Source organism: Candoia aspera, chromosome 12 (genome assembly GCF_035149785.1).
Source record: "Candoia aspera isolate rCanAsp1 chromosome 12, rCanAsp1.hap2, whole genome shotgun sequence".
NCBI classification, from domain to species: domain Eukaryota; kingdom Metazoa; phylum Chordata; class Lepidosauria; order Squamata; family Boidae; genus Candoia; species Candoia aspera.
In genome coordinates, this window is record NC_086164.1 from 1,907,506 (window position 1) to 1,930,355 (window position 22,850).

The 22,850-nt window shown below is 46.1% G+C and overlaps 2 protein-coding genes across 2 annotated transcripts in view; one reads left to right on the forward strand and one right to left on the reverse strand.

Moving 5' to 3' along the window:
• STK26 (serine/threonine kinase 26) overlaps positions 1-21,598 on the forward strand; it is a 393,767-nt gene extending 372,169 nt beyond the window's left edge. The window contains exon 13 of the transcript XR_010068638.1: positions 21,586-21,598. The gene's annotated coding sequence lies outside the window, so the exon portion shown is untranslated. The remainder of the gene's footprint in view (positions 1-21,585) is intronic.
• The window catches only part of GPC3 (glypican 3), a 105,675-nt gene that overhangs the window by 22,870 nt on the left and 59,955 nt on the right, over positions 1-22,850 (reverse strand). The window contains exons 4-6 of the mRNA XM_063313310.1: positions 11,136-11,269; positions 6,443-6,568; positions 4,392-4,512 (exon numbers count right to left, since the gene is read on the reverse strand). Coding sequence (XP_063169380.1) covers positions 4,392-4,512; positions 6,443-6,568; positions 11,136-11,269 — 381 coding nt within the window. The remainder of the gene's footprint in view (positions 1-4,391; positions 4,513-6,442; positions 6,569-11,135; positions 11,270-22,850) is intronic.

Genomic DNA, 22,850 nt, shown 5'->3' on the forward strand with positions numbered 1-22,850 from the left:
GACCCCTCATTTCCAAGAAACAAAAACTCCTTTTTGTACAGGCTTCCAGAGATACTAGGCTTTGGGCTGGGCGAAACGGTTCCTTGCCAGCTTCTGTGTCTGTGAATTAAGGAAAGCAGAATAAGGTAACGATGGTCAGTTAGAGATCAGCATTCCAGTCAGATGAGGATCCTTGGATGAAAAACAGCAGCCCAAGATCCAGCTTGGTCTGCACGGTGTTCCGGAGTGGGTTCCCCCGTGTTCAGACCAAAGGTTCTTCACTCACATCACAGATTCCCACTCTGTCCCCCGCCCACCCCATCATCATGTTAAAGGTTTGGAGAAAGGCTCCCAAACAGTAAGGCAATTAGCAACCTACAATCAACCAAAACGAGAAGACCTCACACGCAGCGCCCAGACCACAAGATCAGAGTCAGCACATGCACTCAGTCAGCTGCAGCTCTGGGAAAAGAGATCTCAGCTTCTTTCACAGCTGGCGAGGGAGAAAACGTCGAGGACATCAGCCACCCTTCTGAGGGCACGCAGCTCTAACACTGGGACCTGCTCCCTTTCTCCAGTGGATCAGGGCCACCTGGGCACGTCACGGGATTCCCCCTGTGACTAAAGACCACGCTGGCCCTGCACCCAGCAGCAGAAGAGCAGAAGGGAGCAAAACGTTTCTTTTAGGACCACATAACAAATCCAGAGACCTGATCAGGCTAAGGACCACAACGGTCATGGTTGAACCATCATCCCGTAGCATCTTCATAGCCTCCCCCAGCCCTCGCTGGAATAATACAAAGCCTTGTAACCATTCGGGTGGCCCAAGGATGACTGATGATTCCAGAAGATGTGAGCAGCTGTTGGAGATGACAATGGAGCACTTAAGAAACTCACTCAGGTGAGTGAAGGGTGCTCCTTCCAGCACCTCCTCATCATTCAGAAGGCAACTAACAGCTATTGCCACAGCTATATACATGGAAGAAGACGGGGCAGCAGGGGGCAAAGAGGGCATAGCAGGGAGGGGCCTGAAAACTTGGGGTCTTGGGCTTCCCCAAAGCCAGCGACATTTTGATCTCTCCCCCTTGTTCTTCAGAGCCTCCTTTTAGAAGAGGAGAAGAGAATCAGGCAGCTTTGGAGACAGAAAAGGGTATGATTCAGTCTTCTCCGAAATGTCAAGGGGAACGGGGCAACTCCTTGAAATTAAAAAAGCACAGACTTAATTATGTGTAGCCCCCAGATTCCGCAGCCTTTCTCTCAAATTAATCACCCCAGCTGTCGGCCAGGAACTGCTCCTTCCGCATGGACTGAAAATACGCAAGAATCTGCATTTATACAGGAAGTCCTTGCTTAACAACCACCACTGGGACCAGAATTTCAGTTGCTAAGCAAAGTGGTCATTAAGCAAATCTGACCCAATTTTATGACCTTTTTTGCAGTGGTTGTTAAATGAACCATGTGGTCGTTAAGCAAATCACACAGTTCCCCATTGATTTTGCTTGCTAGAAGCTGGCCTGGAAGATGGCGATCATGTGACCACAGGATGCTGAGATGGTCATAAATGCGAACCAGCTGCCAGGTGCCCAAATCGTGATCACATGACTGTGGAGATGCTGCGATGGTTGTGTGAGGACCACTTGTAAGTCGTTTTTTTTAGCACCACTGTCCAAACCATCACTAAACAAGTGGTTGTTAAGCGAGGACTACCTGCAACATCCGTTTTTCCAACCATCATGCACCGTTTAGCAAAAGGCACAGTGTCCAAACTGATCCGTGTATTTCCGAAAGCTACCTCTCCCACACACACCCTGGTTAGGAAAAGCTGTACTGTTATACAAAGAAATCGTTTTTTGAATGGAAACATGCTCCTTTCCCTTCCTCAACCGGTGAATGAATGAAGCAGGACATGCTTCCCCATTTTAGACCCAAATGGGCAGACACGCAAACCGCAGTGCACCACTGGGCCTGCCATCTTGACTTTTCTGACTACAACCTACGGCCACCGCATAGTCCATGTGCTTTCTCTAGCCTGCAATATGGCAGTAGCTAGTCCCTGCCTTTAGTTTCCTGGTCTGGCCTTCAGACCAGGGCTTTGTGATGGTCTCCCATTCAAATTCCAGCAAGACCCCACCCTGCTTAGCTTTTCAAGATCAGGAGAAACCTGCTAAGTGCTGCCCCCAGTATGTGCTCTACCCCAACATAACCGCCCCTCCTGGCTTGAGACAACCCAGAGGAATGCCAGCTCCCCCAGCACCACCACCTCGGATGGGGCAGAACCATTGCAGGCATGCCAGCAGCCTGCCTGTCCAGGGGCTCAGTCCTCAAAGCAGCCTGTCTGGGGATGATGGAAGTTGCAGTGCAACACAGCTAGACTGCACGTCTGCTTGGAGGAAAGCTGGCTGAGACCACAAGCTCTACAGCCCTCGAATGCTGGGATTTCTCTTTGAATTATCCCCAGAGCCCTCGCTGTTAACAACTTTCCTCCTCTGCCAGACATCTTACAAAAGCTGTTAATGAAACTGATTAGGGTGACACGCAGACTTGGAACTTGGACACAAAACCTCTTACCAGCTTCCCAGGGCTGCTAGATCCCCCATTCCCACACTGTTGCTTTTTCTCCCCACCTCCTGCGCGAGGGAATTCAAGATTGCTAGCATCTTGGCAGAGCCGGTGCAAAGCCGTTTCTTTTTCTTTTTTTTAATGGCAAGTCTGAAGGGAAGGGCTGATGCTACAAAGGAAGACATAAATGAGTTGGCCTACCCTGCAAAGATCTGTTGTGATACAGAGAAATATGTTCCAAGTTCAACTGCAGCATAACCTCTGGATGGGAAAGCATTTCCCTCCCCAAACCTGCCCCCAACCTGCTCACGCCCATCCTGCTCCCTGGGATCTCTTTTGCAGGGCCCTCCCTAAACGTGACTGATGAATTGCAAATTGGGGAGACTGAGCATTTGATCTCAAGCATTTAACCCCATCCTTCCCCTGGCCTCTCTCTCTGCTGCCAGCTCCATTTATCTCTCTTCACGCTTAGGAATGGAAGAAAAGACTGCAGCCTCCCCTCAGATCGCTTTGCAGGGTTATTGTAATTACTTTCTCCAAGGCTGGTAATGGGGGGGGGAGGTGTCTAAATTTGGAAAGAAATGCACGGCCTCTTGTTACAAAGTGGGTCTGGAACGGAGAGTCTAATCATTTATAGGTAGACGTTTGTTTGGATGTAATGGTAAATAAGACCATTTGGAACACAGTCTTGCGGGAAAAGCCAGGAGCTCCGGGTCATACCAGATGCCTTTCAATCTCTTCTGGTCTTCTCCAGCTCCCCACCAAACTTCATCTTCAACTTTTTCACTCAGATCTCACACATAAATTAATGGGGGAAGGAAGCAGAAGTCCTGAAAGGAATTTTAAGATGCAGGCAGGCAGGCAGGCAAGAAGGAAGGAAGGAAAGAAGGAAGGAGAGAAGGGAGGGATGGAGGGAAGGAAGAATCCTTTTGTTTGATTTCTAACCTGCCTTCCTTTCAAAATGGCACATGGATTACACCCTCCTCCAGTGTAATTCCCACTACAACAGCCTTGTGAATTGTGTACCCACACTTACCTAGTGGACATTTGCACTGAGAATTGCATTTAAGAAAACCTGGAACTGTCCAGATACACCAAGGCTACAATTCTGAGCATTCTCAGCATGCAAGCTGGAAATTCTGGGAGCCGGGCCTTGATTTTAGCAGCCCCCTTTTCCAGAAGGAGGCCCTCTGTCCTCCACATCCTTTGCCCAGTTACCTATTACTTGCTCCGTTCAAAGCATGTCTGCGTGGACATTCTTCCCAGAGATTCTAGGTGGTCCATGAGAGGTATAAAGACTATTTAATATGTATTAATCATTAAGCAGTAATCCAGCGTAACTATCTTCTTCACTGCAATTGCAGGATAATAGCAAAATAATTTTCCAAATGTGGATGCCGCCGTAGCCAAGGTAACATGCATGTGCATGTGTGTGCGCACACACACACACAGTGCCAAGTGTTCAGAAGGGCAACACAGAACCTGTTGAGGATAAAAAGGCTCTTCCCAGCTGAGTCTCCAAAACAGGGTAACTTCTAAGTAAATTGGGCGTTATTGCTGGATTGACCCACTGCACCAAGCCAGGGCTGATTAGACCAGGATTTAATAAACTACGACTGACTAGCCTTGCATAGGATGCTAAACCATGAACCGTGGTCTACAAACCCCAATGTCAAGTTTGCACATTAATCTGCAGTCAACAGGCCATGCCATGTAACTGCTCAGCATGACATGCAAACCCGGCCCAAACCACTTCTCTTTGGCATTTGTAACCCCGACTGAACAACCAAATCACCAGGAATCCTCTCCCCACATCCAGGCTCCAACATCCAACATAAAGCAGCCACACTCACCTGGTTGATGTGCTTAAGCTTGTCAATGATCTGGCTAATGACCGGCTCTGGCCCTTTGGCCTTAATTTCATGCTGTCCCGGCTGAGACCGCCCTCCATTCCTTGTGGGCGGGTGGCTGTATCTGCAGAGGGGAGACCCAAAAGGTCAGTGGCACAAAGCTGCTCAGAGAAATCACTGCATTTCACCCCGCATTAGCCAGAACCTGGTGCATTGGGGTGCACTGGTGGATGTCCAAGCAGAGGCTGGCCAGCCATCTGTGAGGATGCTTTAATCTGAATTCCTGCACAAACAGGGGGTTGAAGTTGGGTCCCTGCTGAATTCTTGGACTCTAGGAAGGTATGGTCTTCATCAGGCAGAGCTTAACATATTTTGACTCCTGGACTGTCTTCTGAAACCCTTCAGCTGTGTTGAACCTCAACTTCCATCATCCACTCCTCTAGTGGGTGAACCAAGAGCTGGGTATGAGATTCTCCAACCATGGAGGATAGAAACCTCGGAAGGTAGGACAGGAGAAATGAGAGAAGGGAGTGGAAATGGAAAACCTAAGTGCAGCAAAGGGTTCAAAAGGTCTGAAGAGTCTAAAAATGAAGGGATGCTGCTGAAATTGGGGAGCAGGGGGGGGGGGAAGGAGGCGAGCTTTGAACTAAGCCACTGTCTTGAGGCCAGGCAGCTATTCCCCTGCTGCCATCTGGTGGAATCACCGCTGTGCTGCATTGCAAATGACATGGTTCAAGGCCCTGCATTGATCACACTTTTGAACAACCACAAGCGAAGACAGAACTGTTTCTTTGCTGCAAAAAACAGCAGCAACAAGAGATGGGGGAAAACAGAGAAAAAGAATGTAATTCTTTTTTCTCTCTTGTACTCTGTCTTCACTTAAAAGACTCTGGTGAAGTTCCATATACCCACATGCTTCGGTGGGTGGGAGGGAGGCGAAAGAAGCTACTTGGTAATTTGCTAATTGTAACTTTAATTAAGTTGCTTATTTAGCATCTAATAACATCCAAAGGTTTGATTGTTTTTACCTAAAGTTAAAGAAAAAAACTTTTCAGAAATAAAAAGTGGTGCCCCACCACTTTTTCCCAAAGAATCTCAATTTGCTATGAAGTAAGTTGAAACTGACACAAATAAATGGCATCCACCCTTCTTTCTTCCATACAGGTAGTCCTCGCTTAACGACCACAACTGGGACTTGAATTTTGGTTGCTAAGCAAAGTGGTCATTAAGCAAATCCGACCCAATTTTACAACCTTTTTTGCACTTGTTGCTAAGTGAATCACTGAGGGCATTAAGTGAACCATGTGGTTGTTAAGCAGATCACATGGTTCTCCATTGATTTTGCTTGCCAGAAGCCGGCCGGGAAGGTTGAAAATGGCGATCATATGACCACAGGACACAGCAACGGTCATACATGCGAACTGGTTGCCAAGCGGCCAAACCATGATCACATGACCGTGGGGATGCTGCAATGGTCAGAAGTGTGAGAACTGGTTGTAAGTAATTTTTTTCAGCACCAGTGTAAGTCCGGACCATCACTAAACGAATGGTTGTTAAGCGAGGACTACCTGTAGTCTATAGCAATGTTTCTCAACCTTGGCAACTTTAAGATATGAGGACTTCGGCTAGGGAATTCTGGGAGCTGAAGTCCACATATCTTAAAGTTGCCACGGTTGAGAGATGCTGGGATAGACAGTATCGTCCCCTGAGCCTCAGGTGTGTTGAAAGACACAGCTGTGGAGAGAGAAAAAGCTTCAAATGCAATTCCAGGTCCTGTTAGGAGAGTCTCTTGCCGGAAGCCCCAAAGAACTGACATACGTCTTCTCCAAGACACTCCCCCTGCTGCGGGATGTGTAAAGCAGAGCGTTTGGTCTTCAGAACTTTGCAATTTCCGTCTACCGTTGGCCCATCTGAGCATCCTGGGGGCGCTGTGCCCATTTCTGGAGCATCCCGCCTGTACCCTTGAAAGCAGATTTGTGGCAAAGAAGGAAATGAGAGCTGGCCAGCCATGGGAACTGGAGGAAGAGGAAGGAGGAGGGAATGGGTGGTGTTACCTTTCCACGACTTCGTGGCCGTTCCAGCAAAACGTGTTATTCTGCACCGTGGAACTGTGGCTGCAGATATACTCGGGCAAGCTGCTGTAGAAGCCACTGTGGGCCCGCAGTTCTGCGACGAGTTCCCTGCAACAGGCAGACAAGCAGGCACAGAAGTAGACTTGGAAGCAGACCCACCCAGTTGTTTTATCCTTCGAAGCAAGTGTTTTTTACTCGCCTCGACTTACGTTTTATCCTTGCCTACCAGCCAACCTCAGACCGCGAAAGAGGGCGTAGGAGCCTCCCCGCACTCCGGGAACTGCTGGCACACCTGCTCCACCGTCATTACTGATTTGGGTTTACATATGATTTGGGATTACAAGGAGAATTCAGCCACTGAAAGGTGGTAGTCGTGGTGGGCGTGGATGCTCAAATGGCGTGTTGTAATGCTGCTCTCTGCCACTTAGTGGCAGTAGAGCACTACAGTACGCGGAGAAATGCACAGCATTTGGAAGCACATTTTACCAAATCATTGCAAAAAGACAGTCGGGTTCAATCTGTTGCAATGCAACCAACATCTTAAGCAGCAACTCTTCTGGTGTGGCATGTTCTCCCAGGAGCATGTATGCAAAAAGCTGCCTTATCAACGCTATCGATACATCTAGCCTAGAATGTATTGTTTTGTCTTGTTTTGTCTTGTTTTGTTTTGTTTTACTGTTTTACTGATAAACTGGCCTGTGGGAAAAGGAATCAAGGCAACATAGAAAATTAAAAATGCATCATAAAACAGATCTTTAAAAAAAGCCACGAAGCAGAGTAGAATGATTGAGAAAGGTTCCACGCAGACACATAACAGCCCTGGATTTCTGCAGCGCACTCAACAGTGCAATTTCGGTGGGTGACCTGAGCCCAGAATCTACTAGAAGTGGTCCTGGATGTTCCCCAGTCACTTGTGTAAGTGGCTTATCAGTGCAATTCCTGAACTTTTCTACTTCTCCCAGATGCAAGAATTTGCCAAAGATAAGTTACACAACTTCCAATGGCTGAGAAGTCATTTATGCAAATCATACCATGAAAAAACCTTGCAAAATTGGGGTACCAATTCCTTACGGGCCTTTCCAGCTAGGAAGAAACCCATTGTTTGGATTACTCGCATGCTGGAAACTACTGGTGGGCAGAGCCATCCATCCTCCAGCAGTCTTCGCGCTGCTCGTCTTTCAATTTAATGAAAGAAAATTTGCTTAGAAACCGGTCTGGGATAAATTCCCCTGGGTGCAGCATGGAGTCCTAGTGCATACAAAGCCACACCACGTGGGAGCATCCTGCCCTCCAGTCCTCCTTTCTCCAAGATCTGCAGCCTCCCTGGCTCCTGCGGCCTCCATTCAGTCCCAAGAGAAGGTCTCAGAGGAAAAACCATCCAGCGGGTCTTCTTCAGCCACAACTAAAAGGAAGTCCTGCCCTGGATAAACGGTAGGATTTCTCCTTTCCTTGGAAAAGTTCCAAGGAATTGCCTGTCCACTTTTTTTGCTCAAAAACGTGAGGAGAATTTCCAAAGACCATTTGGGTCCCGCAGTTGAAAACCACACAAAGAAGAGTCAAAGAAAACCGCAATCCTGTCCTGCATATTGCTACCCAAGATTGCCAGGTGAGACCTACATGGCATAAGCCAACATGCTCAATCGTACGGGATGCGGTCTCTTGGGAGCAGGCGTCCAGCTGCAGAACCCCCTGCCCAACCAACACATTCCTTATCTTCCTTCCAGTGCCCTTAGCCCTCTCATACTTCTTCAACTCTGCTTCCTTTCTCACTTTCAGGGCTCTAACATTTGGGGGTTGCCTTTCAGCATTTCAGCTTCTACTGCATTTCAGCAGATGAAGGAAGCGCAGCCTGACGGCTTCGTGGCATTGTTTTCCTGGGAGACAGAATTTTATGCTTAAGTTGCACAACCTCCTGACAACTATCAGCTATCAGGCAACTCATAAATCTTAGAAATAAATAAACCCACAACTCAAAACGATGCCCCAGCCTCGTGGGAAGGAGCAGGCGGTGGCAGGCTCCGTGCATTTGCACAGGAGAGAAAACGCATCTCGGCCCCTGGGAGCGACCTGAACGCTGGCAGCCAGGAGAGGGTGCTCGGGAGGAAGCTAGCAACTCAGCCCTAACCAGGATGCAATCAGGCCAGCATGCACAGCGAGGGGAAAAATAAGGACAGCTACTTCCCTCGGAACGTGAAATGTTGTGCCCTCGAAGCTGGGCTGATGGGACATCCATGTCTTCATGATGCAAAGGGGGAAAACTTTCCAGCGATGCAGCTTCCCCCACACTGCCTAATGGCTGCAAAGACCCTTTCAGAGAGGGTCTGAGGCACAGAAATTGCATGTGCAAGCACACACAGGCGCACGCCTACACAAACACATGCTCCACTCCTTTCTTCACCCCCAGTGGCTGGTTACAGTTTCCCTCGGTCTTTGCTTCCTGTTGTTTATTCTAGCAGACAATCCCAGGCAGTAAATTCTCTTCCATATGAAGTAAACTATTATAAAGATTAGTTGTGCGTCCTAAAAGGACCCAGCCAGGCCTGGGAAAAACAAACAGAAGCCTTTGAAATCCTGTTCTTTTCTCCCTCCTTCTCTCTTCTGTCTTTCTCTCTCTTTCTCTCTCTTTTAGCAAACCACATAGGTTTCCACTTATAATCATATTCCGGCAGGCTGCATAGCCGACTTGAAAACTGAAAAGCCGGGGAAGACACACAGAGGCTCTCAGCTGCAAACGGCACCCTGAGAATGGTACCAAAACCAAGTATGTCTCCCCAGCAGTAAATAAGGCCTAGTTAATGAGGGGCATTGGAGGGTCTGGACTTCAAATGGGGGTGGGGGTGGGGAAGGTGGTGGCAGATAAGCGATAAGGGTGGCCTTCTGGACGTTATGGCCCATCCATTTTCAGCGGCTCTGGACAACGTGGCCCAGGAAAGAGACGCGGGGAGCTGCCACCTGCCATCCAGGGCACTGCAAAGAGCATTACTGGGACATTAATACTCTTTGGGAACACCAAGAGAAAGGATTTCCTGGTGTCTCAAGAGAAACTGTGGCTCACTGGGTAAAACCGATGTGGTTGAAAATCACATCCCGGTGGCCTTTCCCACGCATCAAGACAAACACTGTGGGAACTTCAGGCTAAATCAGTGCTAGTGTTTTTCTCATAACAAAATCACCAATGAATTCTCAAGACCCCCATACAGGGTGTGGTGTCTTCAAGCCCAATATCTTGTTTTAAAGATATATAACCCAACAGCTGCACAAGTGGGTGCTAACACCAAAGCTACTTTTTCATCCTTCTCAAAGAAAAAAGGTCTTTTTTTCTTTCGATGCAGGAGCAAAGGGAGAGAGCTTTATGGACACAAAATACAGAAAACACAGGTCAACCCACCTTACAAAACAAGAGATGTTCATAGCATGTGAATGCCGAGATGGGGAAAACTATTTATTAAAATATAAAAAGTTTTTCTGCTGTCCCATCCAGCTTTTCCTCTGTGGAACTTCAAATTATCTCCACACCAGATGCTAAACAATTCTGATCCATTTAACTTTGCTGTCATGCAACTTCTGAGACATTCATGAAATTTTAAAGTTTTATCATCAAGTCAAGCTGTCCAAATGCCACGGGGGTCTGCTGTTTCCAATTTGGACACCATTTTCAGCTTAAAACTACATCCCAAATGTGTATTCTGTGATAAGATGCAATCCAATTTTCCAGCGTAGTTTTAGTTTAGTTTAGTTTTTTTTAATCCTAGCAGCCTAACCAGATGGAACCGTTCTGAATACCCCTACATGAAACTGAGATGGACAGAAATAAATTCACCCTTAATCTCTTCCAGAATGCCACTTAAAACATAGACAGGGCATGAGGACACATCCAGATAATCAACCAAATCATAGAATCTGCTACTATACTATTAGCCAGGATCAGCTTCTTTTTCAGAAAGAAAGCGAGCTGAAATAAGCATCTTACACAGAGTCTTGGGTGGGGTGGGGGGGGAATAGAACAAGAACACAGGGTGGGTTTCTGAGCTGAAAATTGCAGCTTTGCTCCTCAAAGAACTTCTGACACTAATGATAACATTCTCTGACCATTTAAATGCCAGTTCTTAAAAAACTCTCCTGTTATATTTGTTCTGAGTTGGAAGGCCACAAAACGCTACTTTAATTATAGACCAAGGCTTCACAATGGGCACTTTTGGAGGTCTGTCTGCCTATGTCTTAGCAATAAACAAGATGACATGGGAAACGCTTCCTGTCTGGACAGTAACCAAGCCATCACTGTGAGGCTGCCAGGCTGGCATTTCTTTCTCTGTTTTTGCCTTTTTAAAAAGCCTTAACCAGCATTACAGCCCCTGGGTGAGGGCAGAAGGTCTGACTCTGTCTGGAGGCAAACAAGAAAGTCAGCCACTAGTTTGCCCCCAACCCAGCTTCAGAAAACACACGGGGACTTGGTTGAGCTAAGTGACCAGAGCGCAGATCCAGCCTGCAATTAAAGTTCTCAAGTCATTTCCAGCCACTTCCCAATTCAGATGACCTGCTCACCCGAGTGAGAAAGCGGTGAGGGCACTCAGTATCACGTCAGCCTCCTGCTCTCCTGAGGGCTACATGCATAAAAGGTGACATACAAAGTTCTCACCGCCAAGTTCAAACTGGGAACCCATCTCAGTTTCCTCACCTCTTTCGACTTGACAGGGTTTCTTGGGGTTCCACCAGAGTTGCGCCCATCGTCCTCTGGTCAGCCACACGGTCTTTGGGATTCCAAGCTGACCGGTGTTGCCTCTGCTGGGAAGGGCCACACAGCTTGCTGATCTGGAAGAGAAAAACCCCAAATCAGCAGTTCCAGAGCTTTTCAAGGCCTGATGGTTTGTAAGCCCGTATTCTTCTGAGTCTTGCAGCTGCAAGCCAAATCAAGTTTGCAGTTAATCTGAAGTTAAGCAGAGTTACACCTTCTGTTCAATTTACAGGCTGCGAGTTCATTCCGTATGATTAGAACGTTCACCCCTCCTTAGAGGAGGAAGTATTGAGCTTCAAGACAGCTTCACCTAACTCCTTTCCTAAAATTAAAACAGGACCCCACAATCATCGTCAAGCTCAGAAAACACTAATTACTTTCCAGCAGATTAAGTACGTGACTAACCTTAGATGACCCATGCGCTTGTTATTCTAATCGTTGGAAGGAACGGTCAGCTCGCCTTTTACAACAGGCCCAGCTGTCTTCGACACGTAATTCTGAGCTGGGGTGCCTTATCGGCCTTTCTCTGTTCCAGTGTTGGCGTTCCCCCACCCACCCAGAGCTACCAGGAAAGGTCCTTGGCAGTTGCTGATCTGCAACATCCCCCTGCATTTGCACTTCCATCGCCCACCCCACAGAAAAGCCAACCAAAAATATTCCTAGAGCCCGCAATTCGTATTCATGTTCCTGGTTCCACAACACATTCCTTGTTTGGTGGTTGTCTGGGGCTGAGCACGCAGGGTGGCTCCAGCAGAAAGATGCTCATTTGGCCTGTGGGTGGGACCGCACAGGACTGCTTTGCTCTAGGGGTGAAACAACATCGGGAAGTTTTTCGGTTTGGGGCAGAAGGGGGAAAGACAGAACGGCAAGGCAACCGAGGGGAGGTGCTGAGAAGACGGGGGTCAGGAAGGTGGGGAGACGTGCCACTATAAGCATGCGCTATCCTTGCCCAATTCCCGTGTCCGTGAAGAACCTGGAGATATCAGAGCATTCCAGATTTTGCTCCTACCAAACCATGGCCGATCCAAAACGCTCTCCAGAACTTGGGACCTTGTTCTATGCTACAAAACATCGCCCCCCATTTCATGCAGCCCTCCATTCCCCAGGTTTGACCCTGGGAGGGATTCACCAGCTGGATTCACCCATGGTCCTAAGCCACGGTGCGTTGGTTAAATGAAATGCAACTGGCTGGGTTCACGCCCTAATTGTGCTTTACAAATCACATTTGGCTGGATTCATGCAAAACAGGTAAACTGCATGGTGGTTTAACAAGGTCTATGGACCGAGTGATCGCAGCCTTGGGCTTCAGCCTTTTCGGGGTATAAAAAGGCTGCTGGGATCAGACTCTGCAAATTAGCAAGAGGCTTCATGGTTTTGGTCTACATCGGTGTTTTTCAAACTTGACAACTTTGAGCGGTGTGGACTTCAACTCCCAGAATTCCCCAGCCAGTGCCAGGGAATTCTGGGAGTTGAAGTCCACACCGCTTAAAGTTGCTAAGTTTGAAAAACACCAGGCTACATGAATGTGATGCTCAATCATGGTTTAGGGTTACCCTTCCACAGAACGCCCAAGTCCCAGGCTCTAAGTGCTCACTTCATAGCAAGCAGCCAACTATGGTTCGTTGTGCATGAGGGAACCTTACAAACCCCGATTCCTGGTTTGGGAAGAAATTACAGATTGAGCGTGCCCACTGCACAGGTAGGAAGTGGGCACCCATCTCTTTTGCCTCCCTTCAGCTGTCTTCTAGCTGCTCCTTTCTCCCCCATTAAAAGAGGCCCCCCATCCTGTTCCGACCCCCAATACCCCTAATTGTGTGGTTTGGCAAACACATCCAGAGTACCACACGCTTCTGCCTGGCTCCATGAAATAGCAGGCATCGCTGCAGTGTTTCCTTCTCCCTCACAAGAAATCTATGCCTTAATTATGGGTTGAGATCTTGCCGGCCGGCCTTGGCACCTGGCATACACAGCTGCTCTGCTGCTCCCTTGAGTTTCACTCTTTTTTTGGGGGGGGGGCTCATTTTCTCTCTCTCTTTCTGCACCCCTCCCCGCAGTGCCACAGGCAAAAACCTGGTTGCAGGGAAGCTCAATGTGTGTCAAGGCCCCACAAACATCTTCCCTGTTCCAAATGCCAACCGCTGCAGTAGGAAACTGGCTTCAATATGGATTCAGCGTCTCATTTCTGATCCACTAGTGTCTGTGAGTCTGTGGCCGCTAGAGGGTGAGAGCTGAGGGAGGGAGGGAGGGCGGGTTTTCCTTTCCACAAAAAGGACGCAGGATTCATTATATACCAAAGAATATTTCTGGGTTAGCAAAGCACCCGTCCCTGCCCAGCTTTCTGCAACCAACTACTTACCACTCAGGAAGAGACGACCTTTCTCCTGCAGGTTGGTCTGTGCATCCAGTGCTGGCAGATATACTGCCTCTGCATAAGTAGGCTCCATTTCACTGAACCCAAACATGCCTATTTATTTTCAGTATCGCTCAACTGGCACCGCAGGATTTGTTTCCCTTTGCTTCTCTTAAATGTACTATGAATTATTTTCAACCAGCCAGAATCCACACTGGGTGGTTTGAGGGCGCATGGAAAGAAAGGCTGCTCCCTAGTAACAAGAGCAACGTTCTGCATGCAACATTCAAATCTTTGCATCATCTCCAGGGCTGGAAAAAAATGGCTTTCTGGACCTGCAGAGTGCAACCAGCCAGCGTAAGCCAGCTTTCCAACAATGCAGCATCCAGCCTGCTTCATACTGATGGTGCAATCCAACGCATTACAGGCAGTCCTCAACTTATGACCATAATTGGGACTGGAATGTCTGTTGCTAAGCGAGGTGGTTGTTAAGTGAGTCATGCCCGATTTTACAACCTTCTTTGCCACGGTTGATAAGCGAATCACCATGGTCATTAAGTGAATCCAGCTTCCCCCATTGACTTTGCTTGTCAGAAGCCAGCTGGGAAGGTTGCAAATGGCGATCTCATGACCCCAGAATGCTGCAACCATCGTAAGTGTGAGCCATTTGCCAAGCGCCTGAACTTTGATCGTGTGACCATAAGACACACTGCAATGGTCATAAGTGCAAAGACAGGTTGCAAGTCACTTTTTTCAGCGCCGTCATAACTTTGAATGGTTGCTAAACAAATGGTCGTAAGTCGAGGACTACCTGTACCTGAATTCAAAACCTCCATCTTTTCCAACTCTATCAAATCTGACACCATTTTATGATCTTTGATAATGTCAACCCTTATTCTGTTTTGCTCAACCAACCAACAAAAGGCTTAGGGGAGAGGTCAGACTCCGAGGCCAAAGGTCGCTGCACAATGGCAATGTTTAATGTTAACAGCAATAGAGTAATTGCAGTAACTGTGTTTAATTCGACTTCAATTTAATCAAATCAAAATGCATTCCCACTTTTCCTGGCTCTGCCCACTTCATGGTTCTGCCCACCCACTAGGGATGCTCCTCCCCCGGTCAAAGGTCGAATGCCTGCCAAGCTTACAGTCCCCTGGGAGAGGGAGAGGCTTAAGAGTTTTTAGAAGTTTTTCTGCTACAAATCATTTTATACGGATTGCTTAACTATAATCTGACCATCTTTCAAATGTTTTCCAAACATATTGCTTTCCCTTTTGTCCTTTTGGTACCCCTCCCCTTTTTTTTCAAGCTTATGTTAACGTTTAAGCCCTCAATATTTAACATTTCCCTGTGGAACAAATGCCCAAATCCATGAATATGGCTGCAACCACTTTCTAGCTTGTTTTCTCCTCTGATCTAAACCTGCAGCCTGTTTGTAGATCAACAGTACAAATGGGCACCTTTCATTTATTTCAAGTGACCCAAAGGTGGCCCTCAAGCCCACGAATTTCTAGCTGGCGACAGAGTCTCCTAATGAAATTCTCTTTTTCCTACCCAAGGAAATGCTCAAAACTTACATGGAAAGGATGGGGTACAGGACATAAACTTTCTAATAGTATTAGCCAGGCCCATTTAACATTTCTACAGGTGTAATCAAAATGCTAATATATGTTAATGTTTAGACTGTGGTTAATGTTTTGTCTTCTTAATTTCCCTGGGGTTTTAGTGCAGATTTAAATCTGCCATGTTATTCAATGGATTGCGCGCTTTCTGGAAGCCGCATCTCCCTCGGGAATACTGATTAAGGAAAGTGAACCAATGTCTTATGGGCCAAAAAGGCCCAGAAGAAAACGAACGAAAATAAAAGGCCATTTCTTATCATTGGAGGCCTGTAATCACTGCACATTCACTTCCTCCTATCTTGAAATGGAAAGATCAGGAGTGTCATTTAAAAAACGAGAAGGCCAAAAGAGCCCTCCCTGAATCAGAGCCAGGCCGTGTGCTAGATGTGATAAAGGCAGTGTTGCTTGCACGCACATTCTCGAGTCACACCCTTTCTGGAGCCTCTGCCACCCCCTTGGCTTCCTGCACCGCCATTAAAGCCCATTGAAACCCAGGAGCAAACTCCCCCGGGGGTGTTTCAGCTGGGGAATGGTGGGCACCACAGAGGCTGCCCAGGGACAGAAAGACATATAACAGAAAATAAGAATATGTGGTTGCTAAAAAGTATACAGGTGGTCCTCGAGTTACGACGGCAAATGGGACATTGCTAAGCAATGCAGTCGTAAAGCGCGATGTCACATGATCACATCACTTAACAGCGGCAATCCCGGCTGTCGTCGTAACCCAAGACGCGTGGATCATTAAGCAGGAAGCAGAGGGAGTTCCAGGTAAGAGATGCGGGGGTGCCATGGGGGGGTGGGGGAGGCCCAGTGCAGGCCATGCGTGAGTTGGGGGAGGGGTGCTTGGTGCAGCGCAAGCTCAGAAAGGCCATGGAAAGAGGGCGTGGTGTGTGTGTGTGCAAGCGAAGGGGAGAAGGAGGGCACGCTGCGTTCAAGCAAAGAAAGGCGGGGGAAGACTTACCCCAGCGACTTGCGACCTTCCTTGCCAGTTTCCCATTGACTGTGCTTGGGGAAGCTGGCAGGGAAGGTCACAAATGGCGATCACATCACCGCGGGATGCTGCAACTGGTCGTAAGTGTGAGCTGGTTGCCAGGCACCTGAATTTTGTTCACGGGACCGTGGGAGCGCTGCAACAGCCAGAACTTCGGGGACCGATCGTAAGTCCCTTCATTCAGCGCAGCCGTAACTCTGAATGGTCGCAGAGTGAATGGTCGTAACTTGAGGACTACCTGTAAGCTTTTACTGAAATTTTAAATGGAAGAACAAGTTAAAGAGTGTATGATAAAATGGGCCAAGAATTTTGATTATAATATACAGATGGACCAATGGGAGAAGACAAGGTCGATAAGGCTGAAATTTACATTCTGTTGTAACTGAAAAGAGAATTTTTACGAAATGATGAACCGTTGGTATATGACACCAGAAAAATGATCTAAGATGTATAAAGGTATTTCAAATTTATGTTGGAAATGTGGAAAACATGAAGGGTCATTTTATCAAACATGGTGGACTTGTAAACAAGCTAGAAATGGATTTGTATGGGTCCATACATGGGTATGTATGTACAGTGATACAAAGAATTTTAAAGATTAACTGTTAGCTAAAACCAGAATTTTGGGGGGGGGTTATGGACAGTCAATTAGAATAGGTCATGGAAGATTGTTTTTATATATGGTAACTGCAGTGAGATTAATATATGCACAAAGATGGAAAGACTCTGAAATACCTACAGTGGAAGAATGGTTGGTGAAGTTGACAGAAATGCAAAAATGGCAAAATTGACTTGTTTAATTAGGGAAAAGGCAACACATATATTTATTAGTGACTGGAAACCCTCTATGGGCTTTTTGCTGAAAATGGAAAAAAAGGAACAGGTGATTCATGGATTTGATCATTAGAAAGGGCAAAATATAGGAAGAAGGGAATCATGATGTAACCTTAAAGAGGGAGGACAGATGATAAATTTGTAACTGCTGTAAAAAAGATCAGAAGCCACTTTATACTTTTTCTTTTCTTTTTCTTTCTTTCTTTCTTTCTTTCTTTCTTTTTCTTTTCTTTATTTATTTACCAATTTTCTTTATTTTCTTTTTTCTTAAATTTGTATCATTTTTACTGTTGTACAAAATTCTTCAATAAAAATTAGTAAGAATAAAAAAGAAAATAATACCAGCTATAGTTCAAAAACCCTGCAAAGAGGAATCTAAAAGAAATTCTCAAGCATCCCGAGAATGAGGTAGAAAAACAGAAGCTTCTTTTTCTAAGGAAAGAAGAAAAGTTTGAGAAACTGCAGATTACAACCCAGCATTACTTCATTCCATAAACCATGGTTAAGCAAAACCCTGGCTACAGTGACATATGGAATATAAATTAACACTAATATATGCAATTATTTCAGTTTGATTAGAGTAGCTCTGAAACAATTTTTTAAAAAAATCTGTAATGCCTTTGCTTTAAAGGTAACAAATTAGAAAAATTATATAATGGTAACGGTTTAAATCTAAACCTTTCTGATATGACCTCACCAGCAGCATGAAAGGAAGACGTATTTCATGCCCTGGAGGGGTTTCAATATTGCAACAGCTTTAAATAATTCCCTGCCAAAATGTGTAAAGGCAACAAAACATAAATACTTTAGATAACATCGTTTCTATCACATCAGTTCACACTCCATCTTGGAAAAGATGCTTTTAACAAAGACAGTGAGACCACCAACTCCATACAGATATTAAGGAAAGTTCAGCAGAGTGACAATAATCCCAAACATGTCTAGGAAATTCTTTTTAAAAAATCTATTAAGTAGTTTGGTGCTGGAAGGAAGGAAGGAAGGAAGGAAGGAAGAAGGAAGGAAGGAAGGAAGGAAGGAAGGAAGGACAAAGAGGGAGGGAGGGAGGGGTACTAAGCTTAGAAACCAATTAAGTTTACAATCCCACTCCCTTCTAGCACTGAAGATGTTGCCTAGCTGGGTCATGAAACGTCTGCATGCCAACCACCAAGCTCAAAGACTACCAAGGACTCCATACTTCAACCCTGAGCTACAGAGATTCTCTTCTATTGGAACTTCACAAAGTTTTATAGAAGTGCTCTGCTTCTGAACATCCTTTCAAAGGCAGAAACTCTCTTCTGCTGAACTCCACAAGAATTGATAGCACAGAAATGCAGGGTAATTTTTTCCACCTGGAGCTAATAGCATTCAACTGCAGCGTTTCAGAAGCCTTATTCCGAAGAACGCGTGTTGCTTCCATGATGCAAAGAGGCCTTTCGCAAGAATGAAAAAGATTCCCCGAGCTGTCTGGGGAGGAGCAGGCCATTAGATCTGCAAGAAGGGAGATTTTTCTAAGGTGATTTGCACAATTAGCCGCCACACCAGGCTTCTGATCCCTGTTGTTGGAGTCAAGAGCAATATTCTTTGAAACGGAGCATTAACTTGCCCCGCAATGACTTTAATAAGGCCCCGTAGAAGTCGCTGCTCATAAAACCAGAGCAGAGGATGGAGGACGGCGCTGAGGCTAGCCAATCTCCTTAATTAGGCATCTTTCTCCTTCCCTTCCTCTCTATTAGCAACTTAACAGCAAGTGTACATATTTATATAACGCCACTCTAGTTCTGCATAACAAGAACGCTGGCCATTTAATTAACAGTTGGGAGATGGTAATCACAATTTTGGAAGCATCCTTGTACAGGCTCCCAACATGTTTAGATTTACATTCCCATCAAGAACCTCCTCTGGAGCCAGGCCAGGAAGATGATAACAACCCAGAGAGATCCATCAAATTACAAGTGGTTGGCTGTACGGCCAGGATTTTAAAAATGCCCTCTCATTACAATCTCCCTCAGGGGGCCAACTTGTACATCGGCACAAAATTCACCTTCCTAGATCCTTGCCAAAATTAAACACAAAAAGTGATGGTCTATTGCCCCCTTCCAAAGTCTAGGATGTGAAAGGGGTGCAAGATTTTTCAGCTCTTATCTAGGCCTCTTTAAACTGCAGGAGGAGGATGCACAATCAGATTAAATCTCCCCTAAATATACTTTCAGCCAATGTAAAACAGCACACACACACCCCTTAGGGTTAGTTAACACCATTAATAGTTTTTGCCTTCTAAAGCAGTGTTTCTCAACCTCAGTGACTTTAAGATGTGTGGACTTCAACTCCCAGAATTCCCCAGCCAGCATGCGTGAACTCCCAGAATTCCCCAGCATGCTGGCTGGGGAATTCTGGAAGTTGAAGTCCACACATCTTAAAGTCACTGAGGTTGAGAAGCACTGATCTAAGGTATGTGCCATTCTCTTCTAAATGGGCTGGCACAATGCAATGAACAATGTCACACTTGTGTCTCTAGGTCTTCTGCAGATTCCCCTTCTCACACTTGAGAAGACGGGGCCGAACTGGTTGAGTAACCTCTTGTTCCAGCCTGCTGCCATCTGTACTGGTTGCTAATCTGTTTCCAGGCTCAGATTTAAAGTTCTGATTTTATCCTCTAATGCACCAAATGGTTCAAGTTTGGTTCCTTGAAGGAGTGCCTGTTCCCCGGTGTTACCCACCTGATCTCTTAGATCAACAAGCCCAGATTAATCTCTAGGCGCCCCATTTAACAAGCAAAGTGGCATGCCACGGGAGGAGACACGTTTCAGTGGTGGCATCCCATCTCTGGGGTACAAAATAAGGGGTTTTTATACTCTCTCACGAATTTTAAGAACTTGATTTGTTCCTGTTGATTTTCCTGATACCTTCTTTTTCTGCTTTGACTTTGACTTTGGATGTCACATTTCTACCTCTGCCCCTCCTTTGATTTCAGAACTTTTGAAGCTCATAATTACTGTTTGTACTTACATTTCTGATTTACTTCTGCACTACCTAGGGAACTCGAATTACTTAGATATTTAAAAGCATAATAAATGGACAAATAAAGACTGTCTTTTAAGGTGAGGTCCCAGTTAGGAAATATCCCAGCCATGAAGCATAGGAAGCATCAATGTCTGTTAGAGAAAGATACCTCATTAACGGCAATAAAAATGATTTAGAAAAAAGGTCATGTCCTATCATAACAATTCTCAGCAATTAGGCATTTCTTCCAGACTGCAGAACCTACTCATCCACCATTAATGCTGCTAACGGGTACAGTGAAACATTTGTTAAGGCTCAGATATGTTCAGCCATGCATGCGGTACTCTGCAATCACATTTCTGACCACAGTGTCCCTGTGACCTACACAGCCAGATGAACTATATAAAAGCCAATTTCCAGCAAGAATTGAAACAGCCAGTTCAGAGTGAGGACAATGCTTCCAGCATTCCAGCATTACTGGAGAGTGAGGGAGAAGCAAAGCTGAAATTGCAACTTGCCAGCTTCCCCAAAGCACATCAAACTTCTTTAGGATCTCTGGAGGGAGAGAGAGGGATCAGAAAGGCACCACTTGCCCTGGTAGCTGCTTTCTTTCAGCCTCTGCTCCCAGCCTGAATGGTGAATCTTTCCAAGGTGAAACCATTCTTTTTCAAGAATGTTTTTCCTCCAAGTCCCTCCACCTGTCTGAACATGGGGATAACATTTTGCAAAAGACAAAATCCCCTGCAAGCAATTTAGAACCCAGCAACGTTAAAAGAGAAGCTTCTCAACATCCCCACTTCTTCAAACCTCTAAAACAACTTTAAAAAATCCAACAAATCACCTGCCTACTTCCTCTGCCCACAAATATTGTGGAAAATTTCTAAATCTGGGTTCTCCTCCCCTGGTTGATCCCAGTCTGCAGGAGCTGTTTAAACTACAGCTTGATGTCAGAGGATGCGTGTGTCTGTCTGTGTATTTTGTCTGCACCCTTAACATCAGAGGGCATTTCGACTGCCATCGCTAACCATCCAGGGCTGCCAAGGTGTTCTTGGGAGGAAATGCCAGAGATCAGCCAACTTTCTAAATTGAGTTTTCTTCCTTGCAAGAACAAATCTGTGTCTGGGCTGCCCCCTTTGGGACACAGATATCTGAATGTGCCCCTGCACAAAGAAATCCCTGAATGTGGATGTGGTACATGGCTAGCCAAGAGCTGTTTTCCTGGCATGCTTGTTTTCTAATTGCAAGGTTTTTTTTTCCCCAGTTTGAAGAAGCATCACCAAGCCCTCATCTGCAACTGTCTTGGAGGGGGCATCACCCTGTGCCCTTAGAGGGCACCAGATTGAGGACAATGGATTTAAGGGCCGGCCAGCCATTCCAACCTCCTTATGTTGCCCCATCTTGGCGCAAAACAGCTGAACCCAAAAGATAACAAGGTGTAAAAATTATTAGAGGTCAGACGCATAACTAAGGGAGAGTGCTCAAGGACACAAATGCAGGATATCTGGAAACAGCTTTATATTTTGGGTGTTTTCTCCCCCAATTGGACTTGGGTCTGTGCCCGAGTTCACATGCACATTGGGTGCCTGCATACAAAAGTGCATTGCACACGCATGACATAGTTCACATCACTCCCGCAAAGGATGTCACAATGAGCGTGAAGTCCCTTGCACCCGACGCACACCCGCCTTTCCTCTCCTCAAGATGCTAACAGACGAATCTCTTAATAACGCAGCGTTTCTGTTCTTCGGGTACAAATGCAATGGATTTCATCTCACACAATTATTATTTATTAGGCTTCATACCCCATAAATTGCCTTGGAGTCACTTATACCAAAATAGATCTGAACCTCTTCGGAAAGGGGGTTAAGTCCCTCGCTGTTTTCCTGACATTCCTTACAGCTGCTGGAAGGAGCATTTCTTTCATGGATGTTTTTGCAACTCTTTCTGCAGAAAGGAACAATGAAGCACCTGACACTTCTCTTTCCTGGCGTCTTAATCAAGAGTCTCCCCTGGTTATCCATTTGAATCTTTGTTTACCTTTAATGTACCAGTAAATTGTTCACGAGTTATTAACGCCGGAACAGAAAAGCCATTTGCTTAAAATCACCTGCCTTTCCCCCACTCTTTCCCCCACCCAAAAGCAGCTAATGCCTTGCAATTAGAGAGCTCTCTTACAGCAGAAATTCTTCATCTCACTTCATGGCTTCATTTAGTTTACAGCAGAGTTTCTCAACCTTGGCAACTTTAAGACCGGTGGACTTCAACTCCCAGAATTCACCAGCCAGCCATACTGGCTGGGGAATTCTAGGAGTCGAAGTCCACGGGTCTTAAAATTGCCAAGGTTGAGAAACATCAGTTTATAGGAAGGTTACATTTGCCTCTTGCTCAGGGTCCTCCCCTGCTTCCCTTGACTTACAGCCACAATTGGGATTGGAACTTCCATTGCTAAGCGAGGCGGTTGTTAAGTGAGTCACACCCAATTTTACAACCTTTTTTGCCACAGTTGTTAAGCAAATCACCGCTACCATTAAGTGGATCACACAATCATTAAGTGAATCCGGCTCCTCCCACTGACTTTGCTTGTTGGAAGCCACCTGGGAAGGTTGCAAATAGCGATCACATGACCCCAGAATGCTGTAACCACCGTAAGTGTGAGCGGTTGCCAAGCACCTGAATTTTGATCATGTGACCATGGGGTGCTGCGACAGTCCTAAATGTGAGGACCAGTCGCAAGTCACTTATTTCAGCTCCATCGTAACTTCGTACGGTCACTAAACAAATGGTCGTAAGTCGAGGCCTACCTGTATGTGTTATAAATGGTTCACCAACTTTGTCTCCCCACTGACAGAAGGCACGTTCCC